Here is a 20,522-nt window from a genome sequence, read left to right as displayed (position 1 = left end):
TTAGAAGCAGACGTGGTCATCTTTAGAAGCAGACGTGGTCATCTTTAGAAGCAGACGTGGTCATCTTTAGAAGCAGACGTGGTCATCTCTAGAAGCAGACGTGGTCATCTCTAGAATCAGACGTGGTCATCTCTAGAAGCAGGCGTGGTCATATCTAGAAGCAGACGTGGTCATATCTAGAAGCAGTCGTGGTCATCTCTAGAAGCAGACGTGGTCATATCTAGAAGCAGACGTGGTCATACCTAGAAGCAGACGTGGTCATCTCTAGAAGCAGACGTGGTCATCTCTACAAGCAGACGTGGTCATACCTAGAAGCAGACGTGGTCATACCTAGAAGCAGACGCGGTCATATCTAGAAGCAGACGTGGTCATATCTAGAAGCAGACGTGGTCATCTCTAGAAGCAGACGTGGTCATACCTAGAAGCAGACGTGGTCATACCTAGAAGCAGACGCGGTCATATCTAGAAGCAGACGTGGTCATATCTAGAAGCAGACGTGGTCATCTCTAGAAGCAGACGTGGTCATATCTAGAAGTAGATGAGGTGAACACGACTGAAGTTCACGGCTCATCGATTATACACTGGTTGTATAACACCGTGGTTAGACCCATCTTATCGAATAATTATCTTATCGAAAAATCGACATCCAGTAGCCTTGACAAGGTGCAAAGAGCTGCCGCAATTCTCATAACTGGAGCCACCAGGAGCACACCACAGGCTGCTCTGAACGCAATGCTGAACTTAAAACCACCAATGCGGGAAACTGAGCGACTATATATCACCAGTCCTGAAATTTGACGATATAGACGTCGTTATACCTAGTCGAGACGACTGGAACCGCAGTAACCCCCCTCTGAACGGTCTGGCTTTTTATACAGACGGTTCCAAGATGGAGGATGGTACCGGGGCTGGCGTCTACTGTAAAAGGCTATCTCATGAGTACACCTACAGGCTAGACAGCAGCTGCAGTGTCTTCCAGGCTGAAATTTTCGCTATTTGGAAGGCAGCGGAATTGATAAAAAGTTTGGATGCAGTAATCTTTGAACCGGTGACTATCTTTGTGGATAGTCAAGCGGCTCTTAAACCCATCAAATCCGATGTCGTCCTTAAGTGTAGATCAGCCTTGGGAAGGCTAACTAACGGCTTTCGGCTATGCTGGGTACCAGGACAACGCGACTATCTGGGCAATGAAAGAGCAGATAAATTAGCTAGACTCCATAAAACCACCCATTTGTCATTTCTTCCAAAAAATTGAAGAGTTCTCTGACGAAAGAGCCAGTGAATTGTGCCATAATGAACTTAGGTGCATTGTGGCAAGATCCATATGGCTGTCTATGTCAGTCAAAAGAACGAACTCTCTGTTGAACCTGAGTAAAGCTGAAATTAGAGTAACGACGGGAGTCATCACTGGACACTGCTATATCAGGGCCTTTGCCAACAAATGGGATGAGGATGTTACTGATTACTGCAAACTCTGTGAGGATGAGGAGGAGTTGGAGACGATCGTGCACCTCCTGTGTCGTTGTCCAGCCCTGGCTCGTAGACGACATATGTTAGTAGGTGTTCACTTTCCACCGTGTCTAACTCTCTACTCAACTGTGGAACCTGCTGTGATCTACAATATCATCAAAAATCTGAAGTGGCTGGGACAGCGCAACTTGAACACGTAAATGATGTTTCAAATATTCTGCCTACCATCAAAATAACACTTTTTTCCTTCTCTAAAACTATTCCTCCCCTCTTAAACTTTCTTGTAATTTATTTGTTCTTTACTTTTTAATAACTTCCTCTTTTTATTTCTTCCCTCTCTCCTCTCTTTTCCATCTCCTCTTTTCTTAACAGCATTTTCCTCTTTTTTCTACTGGATGATCACAATGGACCGAAAGGTCTCCGAGTGACGCAGTCACAAGTTAGTGGCTGCACATCCCCAAACCTAAGCAAACCTAAGTTCACGGCTGGAAGCGTTTAAGCGATATATGTATATCTATAAGGGCACAACATACACGCGACGTTCATGATGACTTGAACTTTAACATGGTCCCTACCAATTCCAGTCTTCAGCTCAATGTGCCGAAACTAAGAGGGGAAACTACTTGCACACTACGTGTTGGGTCAAATTACCACAATGAGGTCATATCCTAGAGGACTTGATACCCAACCTTTGCCTTACCATGAACTGAACAATACATTTGGAAACTGACCTGATTCTGTCAACACCTGCCATCAAAAAAAAAAATCTTCAAAGGCATACAACCGAGATCTTGAATCGTCTAACAGGGAGACGTGGATTACATAGATAGGCTAAAAAGAAGAGTAAGGAAACCGTAAAACTACCGGACAAGGTTACGCAAAATGACCGATAACACAACCTATCAACAGCTGGGATTTCGGATTGCGAAAGTATAGAACCAGTGAACTCCAAAACCAAAGCGACCCTCACAACTATTTACTATTCCAGAAGGACAAAATTATATATTCGTAACAAAAAAATCAGATCAAATGTCAAGTCCGAAAGGAGCAATACAAAAGGACAAATTCAATGGTGCCCAAATTGAAAAATCTATAGAAGAAGACCTGGTCTTCTCTCTATAGAATAAGACCTTATCTTCTCTCTATAGAATAGAAGAAGACCAGATCTTCTCTCTATAGAATAGAAGAAGACCTGGCCTTCTCTCTATAGAATAGAAAAAGACCTGGCCTTCTCTCTATAGAATAGAAAAAGACCTGGTCTTCTCTCTATAGAATAGAAGACTTTGTCTTCTCTCTACAGAATAGAAGACCTGGTCTTCCCTCTATAGAATAGAAGAAGATTTGGTCTTCTCTCTATAGAATGGACCTCTTCTCTATATATATCTGGTTCGTTTAAAAAAAAAAAATTGAATCAAAAAGGTATACCCAACACCAAAACCATTACCTTCCACCAAACGCATCAATACCATTTATACATACATAAATAAAAATTAGAAACCTCAACAACACCAAACTTAAAATTGTATAAGATCACCTTCTTCAACTTTGGCCACAGCTTTTGTCTGTGATGCACCATTTAGATCCAATAGACCAGCCATTAGAGTAGCATCACTGGCTGGAGCATACAAGGGAAGACCTTTTTCTATGCGATTTCCCATGGCTAAGGCAATTTGATCCTCTAAATATTGAATTTGACGATTTAAATATGAATAGGATGCCAATTGTATGCACTTAACCCACTCCAAACGATCTTGGGCGGTGCGTGTTGAAATGCGTTGCGGTAAACTGCCTTCAAATTCTGCAAAGAGAAAAAAACACACGATTAACAAATTGTTTAGTCATTTATGTTCATCATATTGTTTAGCTTACCTAATATAAACACAAAACCATCAAATTCTCGTGCCTCATTGCGTATAAATGGTCGACAATTTTCCAATACCAAAACACCAGTTGGTTGGGAATTCGGATCGTGATCTTTTAGATAAAACAAGAGATTGCCACGTAATTTGCACCAACGTGGATAGTTAACTGGATATAAAAAGAAATTTTGAGAAATCAATGAAATTTACCGGTATAATGAAATGTTGTAAGAGCTTACCATCAGCTTTACGAAAGAAACCCTCTTGACGTTCGGTAATAATCAATAATCCTTCTTTTTCAAACTTTGTTGTAGGATTTGAGGCCAATGTTGCTAATTCGGCCTTATTGAAACGCATATTTTTGTGGTTTACCTCAAAATGATGTTGCTGCTGGCGCTGTTGTTGTTCTCGTTGGTGTGGAATTTACGAGCCAAACAACCGCATATGGTGGCAACATGTAATCTCTGTCAATGGCAATGGACTCCCAAATGAAGATGAAAAACTGAATATGGATATTTTACACGCCACACACGTTGGAGAAACTTGATCAGATCTTTAAACGATGGTCGGGCGTTGTATAGCGACTAAGATCATGAGAAGTCTGTTATTTGTTTTTGTTTTCAATGTGTAATGTGATTATCTGCAATTAAGAATAAAAAAACAAAGAGATTGCGAATAAAGTAAATGGAGGAGGTTATAGGCATGGGATTGATAAAAAGTAAACAAAGAGAATAAATGCAAGTGAAATAAGCAAAACCGATTATAGAATGTTACTGCAGGGGCATCTGTTTTTGTATTCGAGACGATTGTAGGGTAATATAGGACATCTGCCTCGCCAGCGACGATTTAATTGATGCTACATAAAGATCTTCAATGGTAAAAATGTAGATAGATCTTCGATAAACTCACAACATAATAATTATAATTAGTTTCTCGATGCAGCTGTTCGAAATACACACCGGAAATACATAAATCTGTTGCCATTACGAATTATCGCTATTGTATTATACTAGGCATTGTAATCCATACTTCACGAGATGTGGGCCTTCAAAGTTTCGTATCCACTTTCGATTTTACCCCATTGTTTTGAAACACAACATATGAAACATACAATAGATGCCCTGCCAAAGTCGGTCTTTCTTTCACCCACATCATCAGAAGTTATGACCTTCCTCAGAAGACCTTCTACCAACAACCAATGATCATCACTGATCCTGCCTTCAGGATCACACTTATCAAAGACTGCTACCAGAACGTCATCTGGAGCGATCATCCTCGCAGGTCTGGGTGGCTCATGTGACTTCTCAACGGAAGATCAATGGATGTTTTTGGCCCGGACTAGCACACAGTAGGATAAATATCGAAAGTAGTGACTGACATTGCAAAACTTCTCTAAAACTTAAATCAAGTTCGCAAATTCACTTCATCAGTTTTAGGGTTGTTGTTGTTGTTGTAACAGTGTTTTATTATTATGTTTGTATGTTCGTTCTCCTGTTCAATCTGGCTCTGGGTCTATCTCCAGTTCCAGGAAGTTGGCTACTTTGATGGGATGTAACCACAGATCCACTGGAGTCAGATGAATAGGCTTGGCGGGGCAGTTGAATTTACGGCCAACAATAATTCTCTAGACCTTAAATTACGCATGTAATTTAAAGTCGAAATTGCAGATCCTTCGTCCTTTGGAGGAAATCTGTACAAGGTGCTTAGTATCGTGCGGGCCCATGCCGCATACTGGGCAAATGTCTTGCACGGTGCGATCGGTTCCCGCCAAATAGGAATTTAGGCGATTGCAATATCCCGAGCGTAAAACTTCTCTGGTTTGTCGTGGCAGCGGACGCTCTTCAACTGCGATAGATGGGGGATGTGCTCCGATGACTGCATTCACACAATAATTGCTTATGGTCTTAGCAACTGTGTCAGTGTGAATGCTGTTCAAACCTGCCTGATATGACTGTTGATCTAGAGGTTCACTCCTATATTGTTGGACCGTCGTCTCTAGAGCATGAATATCCTTCTTGATATGTCTGGGTGTATCGGTGGCCAGCAGATGGTGATTGGGATGGCTTCCACGGTAACACCCGAGCAAGTACTGCAACGATAGCATCTCATAATGTTGTCGTACTGGAAGAATCATTGCCTCCTCATGTAGATGGTCCACTGTAGATTTGAGGAGGCACCCCGTTGCTGTTCTGACAAATTTGAATCTTATCCCACTGCCTGTCACATAATCTCGGGGACCAGACTGGCGCCGCATAGCTTACCACAGACCGACCTATCGCGTTATATGTGGTCAACAAGGTTTCTATATCTGCACCCCAAGTGCTGCCGGCTAGGGACTTGAGGACCTTGTTCCTACTTTTTCAGTTTGTCGTGCGCGCACGACGTGAAAGTAGTGTCGAATGTTAACCCATAAATTTTTGGGGCTGTTTGTGGTCGGAATTCTGCTACCGTCGACCACGACATTCAATTCTCTTCCAAACTGCGCTATCCATGTGGTGAACAGAGTGGATATTGATTTGAGGCGGAAATCTGCATATTCCTCGAATGGAAAAAGGTGGTAAGATCGGTTAAATAGTTGTTCAGTCTCTCACAGATGTCATCAGGGTAGGTACCTGACGCCAGGATCGTACAATAATCCGCATACGTTACGATCTCAATGCCGTCTGGAGGGGGCGGAATAAAGGAAAGGTAGAGGTTAAACAGTTCCGGAGATATCACCCCTCCTTGGGGAACTCCCTGTATCACTATACGGGGCTTGGATTTCTTGTTCCTGAATTCCACGTACGACTGGCGTCCACACATATAATTGACTATCTAACGTTTCAAGATTGGCCGGAGGGTTGTCTGCTCAATGTCCTCAAACAGCGTGGAGTGCCTGACTGTATCAAAGGCTTTTGATAAGTCAAGCACCACCATCACTGTTCTATCGCACGGCCGCTCCTGGTTGAGTCCTCGACAAATATGTGTGGTAATGGCGTGCAGAGCAGTTGTCGTGCTGTGCTGCTTACGGAATCCATGCTGATGATCGGCAACTTGATAGCTATTTCTGATACTGGGGAAGACTAAGGCCTCAACGGTTTTTGCTACGTCGACAAAAGCGAAATCGGCCTGTACGATTCACCTTTGCTGGCATCCTTGCCTGGCTTCAGTAGCGGGACCACCCTGCCCATTTTCCAGACTTCGGGAACAATAAGGGTGGCTAGCGACAGGTTGAGAACTTTAGTGAGATACTCTACTACCGGCTCATCCAGCTGTTTCAACATTACCATGGAAATTCCGTCAGGGCCCAACGCTTTGGATGATTTAGCGTTCCTGATGGCATTCGCAACATGATCCACTGTAAACTGTGGTGGTTCATCCTCGGCAGGAAGAGATCTAATGCGACGTAACACTCTTCTCTTCGCCCTGTCACTCTCGGGGTGCTCGACAAACAGTCGATTGAAGTAACTTGCACACCTCTTCGGGTCAGTCAACGTAACGTCGCCAAACGTGACTGAAGTCCTATCTTCTCTTCTTCCAGGGTTCGAGAGTGACTTAACCGTTGCCCACAATTCACCTATACCGGCTCCAATGTTGCAACTCTTCAGATGATTTAACCACTTGTTTCTTTTATGTTCACCAGCCTGTTAACTTACAGTGTCAGCTCCCTGACTCTGGGGTCATTGGGGTTGGCTCGACGAAGCTCATCACGCCTCATTTGCTAATCCCGTCGCCTCTGCTGGGAAGTTTGGTCTTACTTCGGGTATTCGACCAGCAGGGATATGGCGAGCGGCTGTAGCAGTGATGATGTCTCGGAATGTCCTTTCCGCTACCCGAACATCACAAGAATTGGGCAGTTCTCTGAAGCGGTGATTGGTGAACTCTCTGAAACTCGGCCAATCAGCTTTCTTATGATTGACGAATGTGCGGCGTTCAGAGGTGATGAAATCGGGTGGTCTGCTGATGGAGACAATTATGGGGAGATGGTCTGATCCAAGGGAAATGACGGGTTGCCAGGTAAAGTCATTTGTCAGACCAGGTGGTATGTCTGGCGAGCTGTGACACTCTCATCTAATTCTGGTAGGGGCGTGCTCATTGACCGTGCAAAACGTAGAGCTGTCAATCTGCTCAGCCAGCGCTGTACCTCTCTGGTCGTTTCCGAGGGCCGAATGCCACATCTCATGATGCGCATTAAAGTCCCCCAGGACCAGACGATTATGACCTTTCAAAAGCGGGCTAATGTTAGGCACGTAATCTGAGATACAGCTATTTCTCGGCTGGATGTATACGTTTAGCAACTCTATCTCGGCAGTTCCACACCTGACTGCTACCTCCATACATTCCATGTTCGGGTCATTAGAGGCAGGCTCAAACGAGATAGGTCTGTATTGAACAGACTGGTGCAAAAGGAAAGCTAATCCCCCACCTCCACATCTGGTGCGATCACTCCTTATTACGTTGTAACCATCACAATGTTGTAAGCTACAGTTGTTGTTGAGCTTGGTTTCTTGCACCGCAGCGACCTTGATGTTCTTCCGACTCATGAAATATACTATTTCCTCGATCTTACCTCGGAGTCCATTGCAATTAAATTGCGAAAAGTATGCATTCTCTGGGATTGGGACAACAACGGCTGGTACTAAAGGCTGTGTGTGCGGTTGTTTTCGAGGGGACTGCGGGGGAGTTTCGTAGTCAGACGACGAGGGAGTTTCGTAATCCGACAACGACTCACTGGGGACCGTCTTCACGCAGCATGCAGCAACATAGTCCCTGTCGTATTCCCTCACGTGGACAAGTCCAGAGCAACCCCTTAGATGCACCCACTCCTGACATCTATTGCATCTAACCGAAGGTTGGATGTGGGTGAAGATGCGGATGTGACAAACTGAGCACAGATATATTGGTCCTGGGTTTTCCTCCGTCCCGGCACGGACCAAAAGAATTCGGAGCAGGCATTCCGGGATATGCTGCTCCCAACACAGAAAAACGAAACAAATACAAACATATGTACACTGAGGTGGCAGCCACTGGCTGGAACGATGATTTTGTGTTGTTCCGGGTCAATCTGGAGTAGTGTATGTTTTGTAGCTTTTGGAACCGCTCTTGGCCCTATGGGCTAGGTTCCCATTTATGAAAATAAATTGAATTGAAAAATTGAAATTGAAAAAGAACCCGCTGCCGTGGGGTTGTTCACGGCTTGTTAACTTTTAATTCCATGTTTCCTGACATAATAACAGTTCGCCTATTGAGACTCCCTACAAGTCGTACATTAATTTCCGGTCGCCTATTACCAATCATTTCAGATGGTTTATAAGGACCCCTTTCAGTTCATCCAGAATCCTTATCTTGCGTCATTTATTAAAGCTCCATTCTGGTCATTATAAACACTTCTGCCTCGTCCTCTACGATTACCATTTTTGCCGTCTTTTAAGTCTCCCTTGTCGTCTTTTAAGTCTCCCTTCTAGTCGTCTATTATGACTCCCATCTGAGCTTGCTATTGTTCGTCTACAAAACGCTCTTCAGGTTTTCTAAAAAGTCTCACAATTGTTTGTCCACAAGACCTATCTTAGTCTACAGGTCTCCAATAAAACCCCCATAAATGCCATATTTTGGCCGTTTATAAGACCCCTTTCATGTAGAATGTAATGTGATAATTAGGAAGTTTTTCAGGAATTCTGGAATGCTTACAAAAATAAATCTTTATGTTTGCATTGTATGCCTTGGACACTATTGTTCATGGTGTTTATGTCATTTTGCAAAAGAAATTTAACTCTTTTCAAATTCTATTTATTTTCATAACAATGGAATCTAATTCGTCACACGTCACCTCCATCATTATAATTGTCATAAATTAAATCATTTTGTACTTGAAATTACCAATGTCAAGAGGGGGTGTTAATGTGTTTTTGCGTGGTTTGTGAAATGGAATAATTTAGCACCACTTTGAACTTTTATTTAAGAGCAATTATGCACAGATTAAACAAAAGTACACACTTATATTAGCATACATACATATCATTTGTTGTTGTTGTTTCAACAATCCAACTCACAAAACTATGCCAAACTACTCTGAATGAATAAAGAAGAACTTCCCACGCTTTTATCTCGTCATCATCTTCATAATAAACAAACACATCCATCCTCCAGCAAACAATTGCAGTCACATTGCAAATAAAATTGAAGAAAACAATGTTGATTTTATTTTTATATAAATATTTATAAGATTTTTTCTTTTTTTGTTTTTGCAAAACAACAACATCATAACACCAGCAATCATCATTTCTTGGCGAAATGAAATGTAAGATATGAGGGAATGTTGGATTTGAAAAAATACGTTTGTCATTATTCAGACACCTCCCCCTCATTGTGGCGGTTTTGCAATGTAATGTAATACATAATAGAAGTACAAATATGTCGACTGCCATAAGTAGCCTATGAAACTATAGAAGAAGAGAAAACAACAACACTTGTCTTAACGACTTACAACTTGTGTTAACATAAACAATTGACTTAATACGCTAAGTGTATAAAGTTTTGGGGTTTGCATTATTTTGTTAACGAAAGTAGGATAATTCATGTGTAATTTATAAACATGGGGGTGATACGAAGCGAGATGAGTTATTCACACAAACAAGTCAAATCAAAACGATGTGAGAGGAGCTCCTACAATTCAATTTTTCCGAATTTTGTGTGGGATGTACCTGAAAGAGTGGACCGATATAGTTCATATTTAGGTGGGAGGTACCCGAAGGAGTGGACCAATATAGTACATATTCCGGTCCGATATATATCTGGAAGGAATAATACGATGTCCAAAGTTTGGACCTAATCAATTGTTTCCTTCAAGAGTTATCGTTCACAATGTTTTACGAAAAAAATTTGAACTATTGTGGGGGAGGTCCATTAGAATGGTTGTCTTAAAGGAAATACCAAGTCCTAAGCCCAAGATGGGGGTCTATTATACCATCGGAAAGGAGTCTGTTTATTAAGACCCTAGAAAATTATCTTGAGGAGTCTAACGAATCTCTTAATCTCTTTGTGGACGGCCAGAAGGGATTCTTAATAGATGAACAGAGGTAACTCTTAATAGACGGTGAAAGGGTAGTTTTTAAGGAGTCCACAAAAATCCTAATATACAACTAAATGGTCTAATATACAACTAAATGGTCTAATATACGGCCAAATATGAGCATTAATAACGACTTGAATTCCCGTTGGTAACGACCCGAAGACAATCTGGATATACGACAAAAATGGAGTCTTGGTAACCACCAAAAGGACACCGACTAGAATAGGATGGATGGATGTGTTTGTTTATTATGAAAATGATGTCGAGATAAAAGCGTGGGAAGTTCTTCTTCATTCATTCAGAGTAGTTTGGGATAGTTTTGTGAGTTGGATTGTTGAAACAACAAATGATATGTACAGTGGTGTGAAAAATAATAAGAACAGTGACATTCACAACTTTTGGTCGCTCAAAAAATGTGTAAAATGGAAGAATTTGCGATGGAAATTTATTTTTGAAAATGTACATGTATTGCAATAAGAAATCCCGTTACGATTTTGTTTTCTTTCTGTTTAGTTTTTATACAAAACAAATATTTTTCGTAAAATCCGTGATTTCTGCTGTGAAAAATAATAAGGACAGTTTTTCGTTTTAGTAAAAATAAATTGATATTATTTTTTTGTGATTCTTTCCTGTAAGTAAAAGTTTGAAATGAATTAATTTCTATTCATTAAATGTTAAATCTACCGGTATTTTTTAGTTTTTCTTTGCAAATATGGGTAAAAATACGCATTGTTATCACGCTACTCGAGAAATCATTAAATGTTTACATAAAGAAGGAAATTCATAAGAAAAATTACAGAAAAAGCTTAGAATCTTTAAAAACCATGGTGGAGGATGCAGCTAAGTGAACTTCAAAGATAAAAGTCGTAGCAGAAATCCAAAAATTGCACCTGTAATAATAAATGCGTTATTCGATGATTAAAAAATACCCTTTTACCACATCTTTACAAATAAAAAACTAATTAAATATTAATTTTGACGCATCAACAACTCCTAAAAACCTCTGTGGTGGCCACATTAGTGTCAGAAAAGTATCATTTTAATCGAAAAATTATACCCTTCCCACGTAGTGGTGTAAGGTATAAAAATATTCAGCAAATAATACAGGTTGCTAGAAATCACATCGCTTGGTCTAAGAAAAATTGCGTACCATTCTTTGGTCTGATGAAACCAAATATATTTTTTTGTTCCGATAGAGGAGTTTATCAGGGTTGAAGACCTAAAAATCAATAATATAACCCAAAATATACTCTGAAGGCGGCTAAATATGGCAGAGGTAACAGCATGGTGTGAGGCTCATTTTCTTACTATGCTGTGGGGTCTCTACACAGTATTCAAAGTGTTTTTGAAATCACCAGATTACATTGAAATTTTGAAAAATATAATTCCTCCGTATGCTGAAGGGGGTGTGCCTCTCAAATGAGTCTTCAGCAAGGTTAATGACCCAAAAATGACGGCAAAATGAAAACAGGTGTTCCAGGATAATTAAGTTAAGTTGTTAGAATCAGTCCCTTGATTTAAACCGATTGAAAAATGTTGTGGAATGAAGTTAAAAAATCAAGCAGGGGAAAGTGTCCATAAAATTATGGCGACCTTTGGCATCTTATACAGGTTGCGTAGGACGCGATACCAGTAGAGAAGTGCCAAAATTTGGTCGACTCGATGCCCAGACGATGCGCTTCCGTTTTAGAAAACAAAGGATCGTCTACAAAGTATTAATGACACTGAAACACTTTATCTACCATTATTTAGTAAAAACCTGCATTAATTTCTTTCAAGTTTGATCCTTATTACGAGATGTCATGAAGTGTCCTTATTATTTTTCACACACCAAACTATGACAATTCGCATAAAAGATAAACAAAATATGGTTACAAGCAATCAAAATATTTTTATAATACTTTTCTTAACATTTTAAGAAAACAATAAATTTTATAAACTAATGCAATTTTCACTTTTTTAGTCAGTTTTCAATGTAATCTTGGTTATGGATTGGAGTGTCCTTATTATTTTGCACACCACTGTATGTATGCTACATGTATGAAACAGTCGATAAGAATGTCTTTAATAGACAACCTGAGGAGATTATTTATAGACAACCAGAAGTCATAAACGAAAAGAATGGAGTCTTGGTCACAACCAAAAGGGATTCTTCCTACTGACCTCAGATGGCCTTAATAGACGAATAGAGTACAGTCTTAATAGACGACCAGAAGGGTGTCTTGGTGGATGACCAAAAGCAAGAATAGACCATGCGATTCTCCTTTCGTCTTTGGTTCAGGGAAGAAGCTACATACTTCCCAAAAACTATCAATGAGTGCAGCCTAATTCGATTTTAGCACTATATCTTCTTTTTTAATATTCAAACCAAACGAACTGAGAGAGGAGTCTGAATATGTGACAAGCCTTAATCGATTTTAGGGCGCCCTAATGTGGATTATAGTGAAGGAAGAAAACTTGCTTCGGAAGTCTCCTATGAACACGGCAATAATACCAAGCTCTTGATTCAAGCCGCCTCTGTTTAGGCCAATTTGTCAAAAGAAAAATATTTAAACTATGTTCTCAAGGAAGTTCGGTATCAACCAACTAAAATGAGAAAACAATTAACTTCGACAGAGAAAATTTATGAACGATATATCCAAATCTGAACCGATTTCAATATGATGTCTCAATAATGTTTTCTAGACCAAATTCCGTCAGACACTTTAAATTTCATCACAATTGGACATATATTGCGTTATTGCTGCACGAAATACCTAAAATCGGGTGAAAATATATATAAGAGCAATATCCAAATCTGAACCGATTTCGATATAACTTGGCATACTTTTTTCTAGACCTAATTCCGTCACACATTTTAAATTGCATCAAAATTGGACAGAATTTGCGTGTTTGTTGCACCAAATACCTCAAATCGGGCCAAAATATATATGGGAGCTATATCCAAATCTGAACCGATTTCAAAATAACTTGTCAAACTTATTTCCAGTCCGAACTTCGCCACATATTCCAAATATCATCATAATTGGACAGGATTTTCCTGTTTGGTCCATCAATTACTCGAAATCGGGCGAACATATATAAGAGAGCTATATCTATATATGAACCAATATCAGCCAAATTTGGCAGATTAGTTTCTAGGCCGATTATAAACATCTGCACGAAATTTTGAAGGTCTAGCTTGCCCCTGTGATTTTTTGCCTCAAAAACCTGTCATCGGCCCCATCGTGTATATATAGTCCTTGGGATTTTTAATTTAAAAAGCCTAGCTGCAGGCAACAATCCTTAACCCGCAACAATTTTATAAATAAGGCAAATTAAAACCTCATCATGACTGCCTCGTCTGTCTCTTCGATTTCGGAACGGATTGGGATTCCGACCTTAGACAGCATAGCCACAGGATTTTCAATCTTTCAGTCAATGCAGTCTTTGGACTGGTAGCCACATCCAAACCAGGAACGGAAACGCTTCTCTAGGTGAGGATGTTTCCTTTTGAGACGCTCTGGAATCGAATCTTCAATCTGATCGTCTCGAATCTTCAATCTATCAAAAATATGATACTGCTTTCCTATAGGCGTGCTTGTCCTTATTTTCCCAGGCTTTACTATTTTTAATGGACTATCATGACTTGACTGATATGGGTTGAGGCGCCTAGGTATCAATGAAGGTCCATTCTAATTCAGTCGGCATCCTCCTGCAGACCTAAAAACACAGATGGACTGCTCGCTTAGCAGATTAGAAGATTACAACCTAGGGCTAATGGGGGTATTTTAGAGTTGTGCCAAAGGAACTATATGGAACTGTCTAGTTCATTCGCAGTTCCCCCACATTTTTACTTTGGACAAACTGCGTATACTTGATATGACACGTTACATATCATGATGTTACTCATACGTTTTGGAACTAGGAACTAGATTACCCAACTCTAGTATTTATTATGACTTTGATAGAATCAAAAATGTGCCCCATTGAAATAATGGTTTAAGGCCCCAAGTTTATTTGGACGAAAACCTTTTCACATCATTTGGAGTCGGATCAACTGATTTGGTCTTCGTAATATATGTCAAAACTTAGGTTAGGTTGTAGGATGCGCTGCTACCGTTGATCGTTAACAGTCTCTTCACTAGGATACCATTGTGTTCATCTTGAAAAGATATAGAAAAGAAGTGCAGGAGGGGGAGAGGAAGAAACGAAACTGTAAGATCAAGTTCGATCCACACTAGTACTTAGTACTTGAAAAATGAGTTTTTTGGTCTGCGCAACTAGGGATAAGTGCAGTTCAAGTATCATTTTGAAACTTTAAACTTTTATAACATAGCTGGTAGGAAGATAACCGTTGCCATAGTAATATTTCTCTGTAACTTAAACAAGTAAAAAAGTATCAGTCGGTTTGGCCGACAGAGACATACCCTCAGCCTATTTATATTGAAACAATTTTTTCCCAAAAACGTATGTATTTAGAGGGTTTTAAAAATGTTGGGCATATGAAACGACAAAAATGTTGATTAGGATTAAAGAGCAAAACTTTTGCGGAGGAAATACTTAAAGAAATGGATCGACATTGACCATTATGGAAGTGGATCTCCAGCAACTACATGTAGTGCCATAGGGGGTTTTTACACCCTTCAGACTGTTTGCTCAATAAGTGTGGATTTGCCCCTGAAAAAACTTTAACCTTCGTAATTTAGGCAGCGAATGCAAGTTGCTTCAACAAAAATCAAAGTGATTCGACAGCAGGTCTTAATGTGAACTTATCCGAAATTTTGTTTGGGAAGTACTGGATGAAGTGGCAAATATAGTCCATATTTGAACCTGATCTATATCTGCTAGATATATTAGGATGTGTAAAGTATGGACCAATTCGGCCACTCCCTTCAAAAGTTATCGTACGAACAATTTTTCCGAACATTTTTGAAATTTTGTGGGGGAGGTACCTGAAGGTGTGGACCGATATAGCTTATCTTCGAACTTTAATTGTTTTTGGACAAAATATTACTAAGGCCAAATTTTGTATCCAATCGGCAAATCCGTTCGAGAGTTATCTTGCGCTCCAACCACCTCACACGGTGTCATAGGGGTTTTGTGTAACTTTCAGGCTATTTTCTCAGGAAGTATGGACTTGCCCCTGATGAAACTTGTACCGTCGTATGGGGGGCAGTGAATACCAAGTTGCTAAAACAAAAATCAAAGCGATTCGAGAGCAGGTCCTAAACTGAACTTATCCAAAATTTTGTGTGGGAGGTACCCGAAGGAGTGGACCTATTGAGTCCATATTGGAACCTCATCTAAGTCTGGTAGACATTTCACGAGTTGCAAACTATGGACCAAATCGGTTGCTTCCTTCAAGAGTTATCGTACGTCCAAATTTTCCGAACATTTTCGAACTTTTGTGGGGGAGGTACCGGAAGGAGTGGACCGATATAACCCATCTTCGAACTTAAACTAAGTTTGGACAAAATATTACGAAAGCCAAATTTTGGACCGAATCGGTTGATCCGTTAGAGAGTTATCGTGCGCTCCAGCCAGACAGACAGACGGACGGACATTGCTCAATCGACTACAAATTGTCTGAAACAAATTTCGTCCAAACATACTTGGGGTCTAAAACCATTATTTCGATGAGGCACATTTTGCCCGTATGAAAGTGTATATACCCTCATTAGCATAAATGCTGAGGGTATATAGAAGTTTGAAGATAGACTGTATCGGACATTTTCTTCCGGGAACTAACAAAATGTCAAAAAATTCGCTAAAGTTTAGTTAAAGGGCTGTTCGAGGATCATATTGAAGTTTTCATAGAAGGTAGTCCTTGCGATTCTGATTACAATTATATATTTTTTTTTTTTGAGGGTAAGTCCATACTTCCTGATATAATGGTCCAAAAGTTTTAAAAACTCCTATAGTGACCAACTAAAATGGCTACTGATATTGGTTCAACTTTGGACACCTTAATATTTACCTCAAACCTAAATCAAGTTCGAAGGTGGGCTATATGGGACAACTCCTTCCCGTTACTCCCTCACAAAAGTTTACAGTTTTTGATTAAGTACATTGTGGACAACCGCATGCTTCTTCACAAAATGCTCCAAAATCTCTAAAATAAACCCGATGGTGATCAACTAAAATGGCTTGTTGGCACAATAAATATCGGAAGAAATTTCTACTATTGCTTAGATTAGTTTTCAAGATGGAGTATACGTCGGTTCATTTCTTCAGTTACTTCATCCGCAAAGTTGAACACTTTTGCGCTTTAATCCAGTTTGCATCGTGTTGATTTTTACTAGAAGAAGTCAATACTTCTCGAGATATGAGCCCCTAATTTTCCCAATCCTTCACACAACTCTCTCATTAAAATGTTTAGTTTTGAATTCGATCTGTACTCCATTAACTAACAGTTCATCTATGCTCTCTGAAAATGTCTAAAAGTTTAAACTATTAAAAATTAAGTTCAGTTATTTATGACTAATGATCTTATACATGTGTCAACAACACTGTAGCATCCAGACTAAAATGGTAATGACAGCAAGACAAATATTGTTGCAATTAATAACTTTTACTAAAGGTCAACGACACCCCACCATCACCTGTCTTCAAAACTTTTATAATACGCTTTAAGAAGAAATGTTTACTCAACATGAACTTATACCGAGTAAGGGAAAGTCCACAAATGGCTATAAACTGTTCGTGTATATGTATGTATGTAAATAATCAATTTTCTTAGCTACGCCGCCAAAACCAAGCAATGCCATGGGCCGGCTAGCAATTGCGGTAAATTTAACAGCCAAAAGCGGTCAAATATATTCAATAATGAATGACAAACAACCCAAAACATAGTGAAGAGGTAAGAGAAAGAAATACAAACATTCACTGTATGTATGTATGGGCATATGTGGCATATAGGCCACATATTTGTAAATTAATAATTCATAAAGACAAAATAACCACACTCATGCACGGCAGAATTTTGTTACGTCTACAAAATATTCAGCAGATTGACTGGGCCAGCCATTACATGGAATGCCTCCCACAAAAAAAAAACAGAAACCAATATATTTTTATGGTATTAAGAATAGTGGGGATGGTTATGGGAAAGATAAAATGTAGGCATATAAGTTTGTACGTCGTAACATGTGCATGTAAAATACGATGCGGTGTTTACCTCATACAGAGATCCACATGATAGGAAAATGCCAAAAGTTAACAACATCATCTGAACGAAATAGTGTTCTAGCAAAAAAAGAAAACAAATATGACGATAAAACTAAAAAATGCGATGCGGCGATTTCTCAACGAACAAGTGGTTGGGTAAAATGTAAAAGTGTCACGGTGGAACAGAAAAGTGAAAAGAAACTTGAAATAAACCTAACCTAGGAAAGGTTACATTAGGCAAATATTTGCTCCAGCCATCGGTAGTGTGTTCTTACTGAGAGCAAGTGGGCGTAAATAATGCATTAAAATTTATGCTCACTTGTTCTCAGTAAGCGCACACTGCCTGTCGCTGGAGACAAATATTTGCCTAATGTGACCTTACCTTAATAAGTTAGGATAAAATTTTGTTTGCACAGATTCGATTTTCTATCTTCCATACGACCTCCTATATGATAATTTGATCTACAAAGTCAAATTCAATGTCCTATTTTGAAAGCAAGGATCCAAACCCCATGCACAATCCCACAAGAACTTTGACCCACTGTTTATCATTGCTTAAAGGCACAGACATGAAATAAAAACACGTAACCTCATCAAGCAATTAGTAAAACGGATGGAAAGAATAAGTCGTCTCAGAGGGTACGTGTTTGTCTACGACGATTGCCAAAAGAGGAAAAAACAAATAAATTTGTTGGGTTATGGTAAAAGCAAGCAAAGTCAAGTAGAGAAAAAAGGTAAATAGATTGGCCACAAAGGGCGGAAAGTATCACCATTAGAGATGGTTACACACAAATTATATGAGACAAAAAAAGTGTCCAACAAACATAAAATGGTAATATGTATTGCAGAAGTTTTTTTCTGAATTTTAGGACGAAATGAAGAGATATTCTACTTCGATGGGTAATACAAGAAGAATAACAGGCATATTAAGGAAGGATATATAAATAAATAAATAAGAAGGGTAGGGTTTTTTAGTTCATGGAAAAGAATTTGTTCGTATTGTAGACCATATAAAAGAAAATACATCAGTATGTTCGAGGACAAAAAAAAGTTTAGTCAAATGTTGAATTTGTGATACTTTTTGGAACCTAAAATGCGTAGAGAATTGAAAAAAAAAACAACAAGTAAAAAAGTATCGGTCAGCTTTGTGGAAAGAGATATCAGCTTGTGACTGTACAAAAATAAAAACAAATAACATGAGCGGTGAATATTAATAAGCTAAGAACAGACCCTAGTTTTAACAAGTAAGAAACTAACAGTCGGCTTTGCCGACAGAGATATACCCTCAGCCTGTGCAAATTGAAACACTTTTTTTCACAAAAAACTTATGTATTTAGGGGGTTTCAAAATTTTGGTCTAGTATGAACCGACAAAAATTTTGATTAGGATTAAAGTTCAAAAATTTTGCTGAAAAGGTACTTAAAGGAATGGACCGACAAAGACCAGGGGGTGCCATAGGGGGTTTTTACACCCTTCGGGCTGTTTGCTCAAGAAGTATGGACTTTCCCCTGAAAAAAACTTTTACTATCGTAAGTGAGGCAGCGAATGTATGTTGCTTCAACAAAAATCAAAGTGATTCAATAGCAGGTCTTAAAGTGAACTTATCCAAAATTTTGTGTGGGAGGTACGGGATGGAGTGGATAAATATAGTCCATATTCGAACCTGATCTATATCTGGTAGATATTATGCGAATGTGTAAAGTATGGTCCAAATCGGTCACTCACATCAAGAGTTATCGTGCACCCAATTTCTCCGAATATTTTTGAACTTTTTCGGGTTAGGTGCCTGAAGGAGTGGACCGATATGGCTTATCTACGAACTTAAAGTAAGTTTGGAAACAATATTACGAAGGCCAAATTTTCGCCGAAGTATGGACTTGCTCCTAAAACAACTTTTACCATCGTAATTGAGGCAGCGAATGTAAGTTGCTTCAACAAAAATCAAAGTGATTCAATAGCAGGTCTTAAAGTGAACTTATCCAAAATTTTGTGTGGGATGTACGGGATGGGGTGGACAAATATAGTCCATATTCGAACCTGATCTATATCTGGTAGATATTATGAGAATGTGTAAAGTATGGACCAAATCGGCCACTCCCATCAAGAGTTATCGTGCGCACAATTTTTCCGAATATTTTTGAACTTTTTTGGGGTAGGTACCTGAAGGAGTGGACCGATATGGCTTATCTACGAACTTAAACTAAGTTTGGAAACAATTTTACGAAGGCCAAATTTTGGCCGGAATCGGCATTTCCGTTCGAGAATTATCTTGCGCCTCCACCCATAAAAATGGTGTCATAGGGTTTGTAGTTTTTTCAGGAAGTATGGACTTGCCCCTGAGGAAACTTGTACCTTCGTATAGAGGACAGTGAATACAAGATGTTACAACAAAAACCAAGGCGATTCGAGAGCAGGTCCTAAACTGAACTTTTCCGAAATTTTTATGTGGGAGGTACTCGAAGGAGTTTACCGATTGAGTCCATATTGGAACCTCATCTAAGTCTGGTAGAAATTTCATAATGTGCAAAGTATGGACCAAATCGGTTACTTCCTTCAAGAGCTAAAGTACGCACAAATTTTCCGAACATTTTCGGACGGACATTGCTAGATCTACTCAAAATTGTCTGAAACGGATATCGTACAAACATACTTGTGGTCTAAAACCATAATTTCTATGAGGCACATTTTTGGTCGTATCAAAGTGTAAATACCCTCTTTAGCCTAAAGGCTGAGGGTATAAAAATACATCAGTATGTTCGAGGACAAAATAAGTTTAGTCAAATGTTGAATTTGTGATCCTTATGGAACCTAAAATGACTAGAGAATTGAAAAAAAAAAAAAAACAAGTTAAAATGTATCGGTCAGCTTTGTCGAAAGAGATATACATACCCTCAGCCTGTGTAAAAACAAATAACATGAGCGGTTAATATTAATAAGCTAAGAACTAGGGTCTGTTCTTTTCTTTTTAAAAATAAATAGCATTTTCGTAGGTGACA

General features: G+C 39.3%; 1 protein-coding gene across 3 annotated transcripts in view; it reads right to left on the bottom strand.

The window, feature by feature from the left end:
- The window catches only part of LOC141399090 (inositol polyphosphate-4-phosphatase type I A), a 51,160-nt gene that overhangs the window by 11,247 nt on the left and 19,391 nt on the right, over positions 1-20,522 (bottom strand). For 2 of the 3 annotated variants that reach the window (XM_073977160.1, XM_073977161.1), the window contains exons 2-4: positions 3,569-3,969; positions 3,340-3,498; positions 3,005-3,268 (exon numbers count right to left, since the gene is read on the bottom strand). In XM_073977160.1, the coding sequence (XP_073833261.1) occupies positions 3,005-3,268; positions 3,340-3,498; positions 3,569-3,686 (541 nt within the window). In that variant the 5' untranslated portion in view covers positions 3,687-3,969. Of the gene's footprint in view, positions 1-3,004; positions 3,269-3,339; positions 3,499-3,568; positions 3,970-17,536; positions 17,605-20,522 lie in introns of those variants that run through there. The other variant, XM_073977162.1, reaches the window with a different exon arrangement.

The sequence above is a fragment of the Musca autumnalis genome, unplaced genomic scaffold, assembly GCF_047663935.1.
Source record: "Musca autumnalis isolate F117 unplaced genomic scaffold, ASM4766393v1 scaffold_3, whole genome shotgun sequence".
Taxonomy (NCBI): Eukaryota; Metazoa; Arthropoda; class Insecta; order Diptera; family Muscidae; genus Musca; species Musca autumnalis.
Note: the sequence above shows the minus strand (reverse complement) of the source record. Positions and strands in the feature narration are given on the sequence as shown.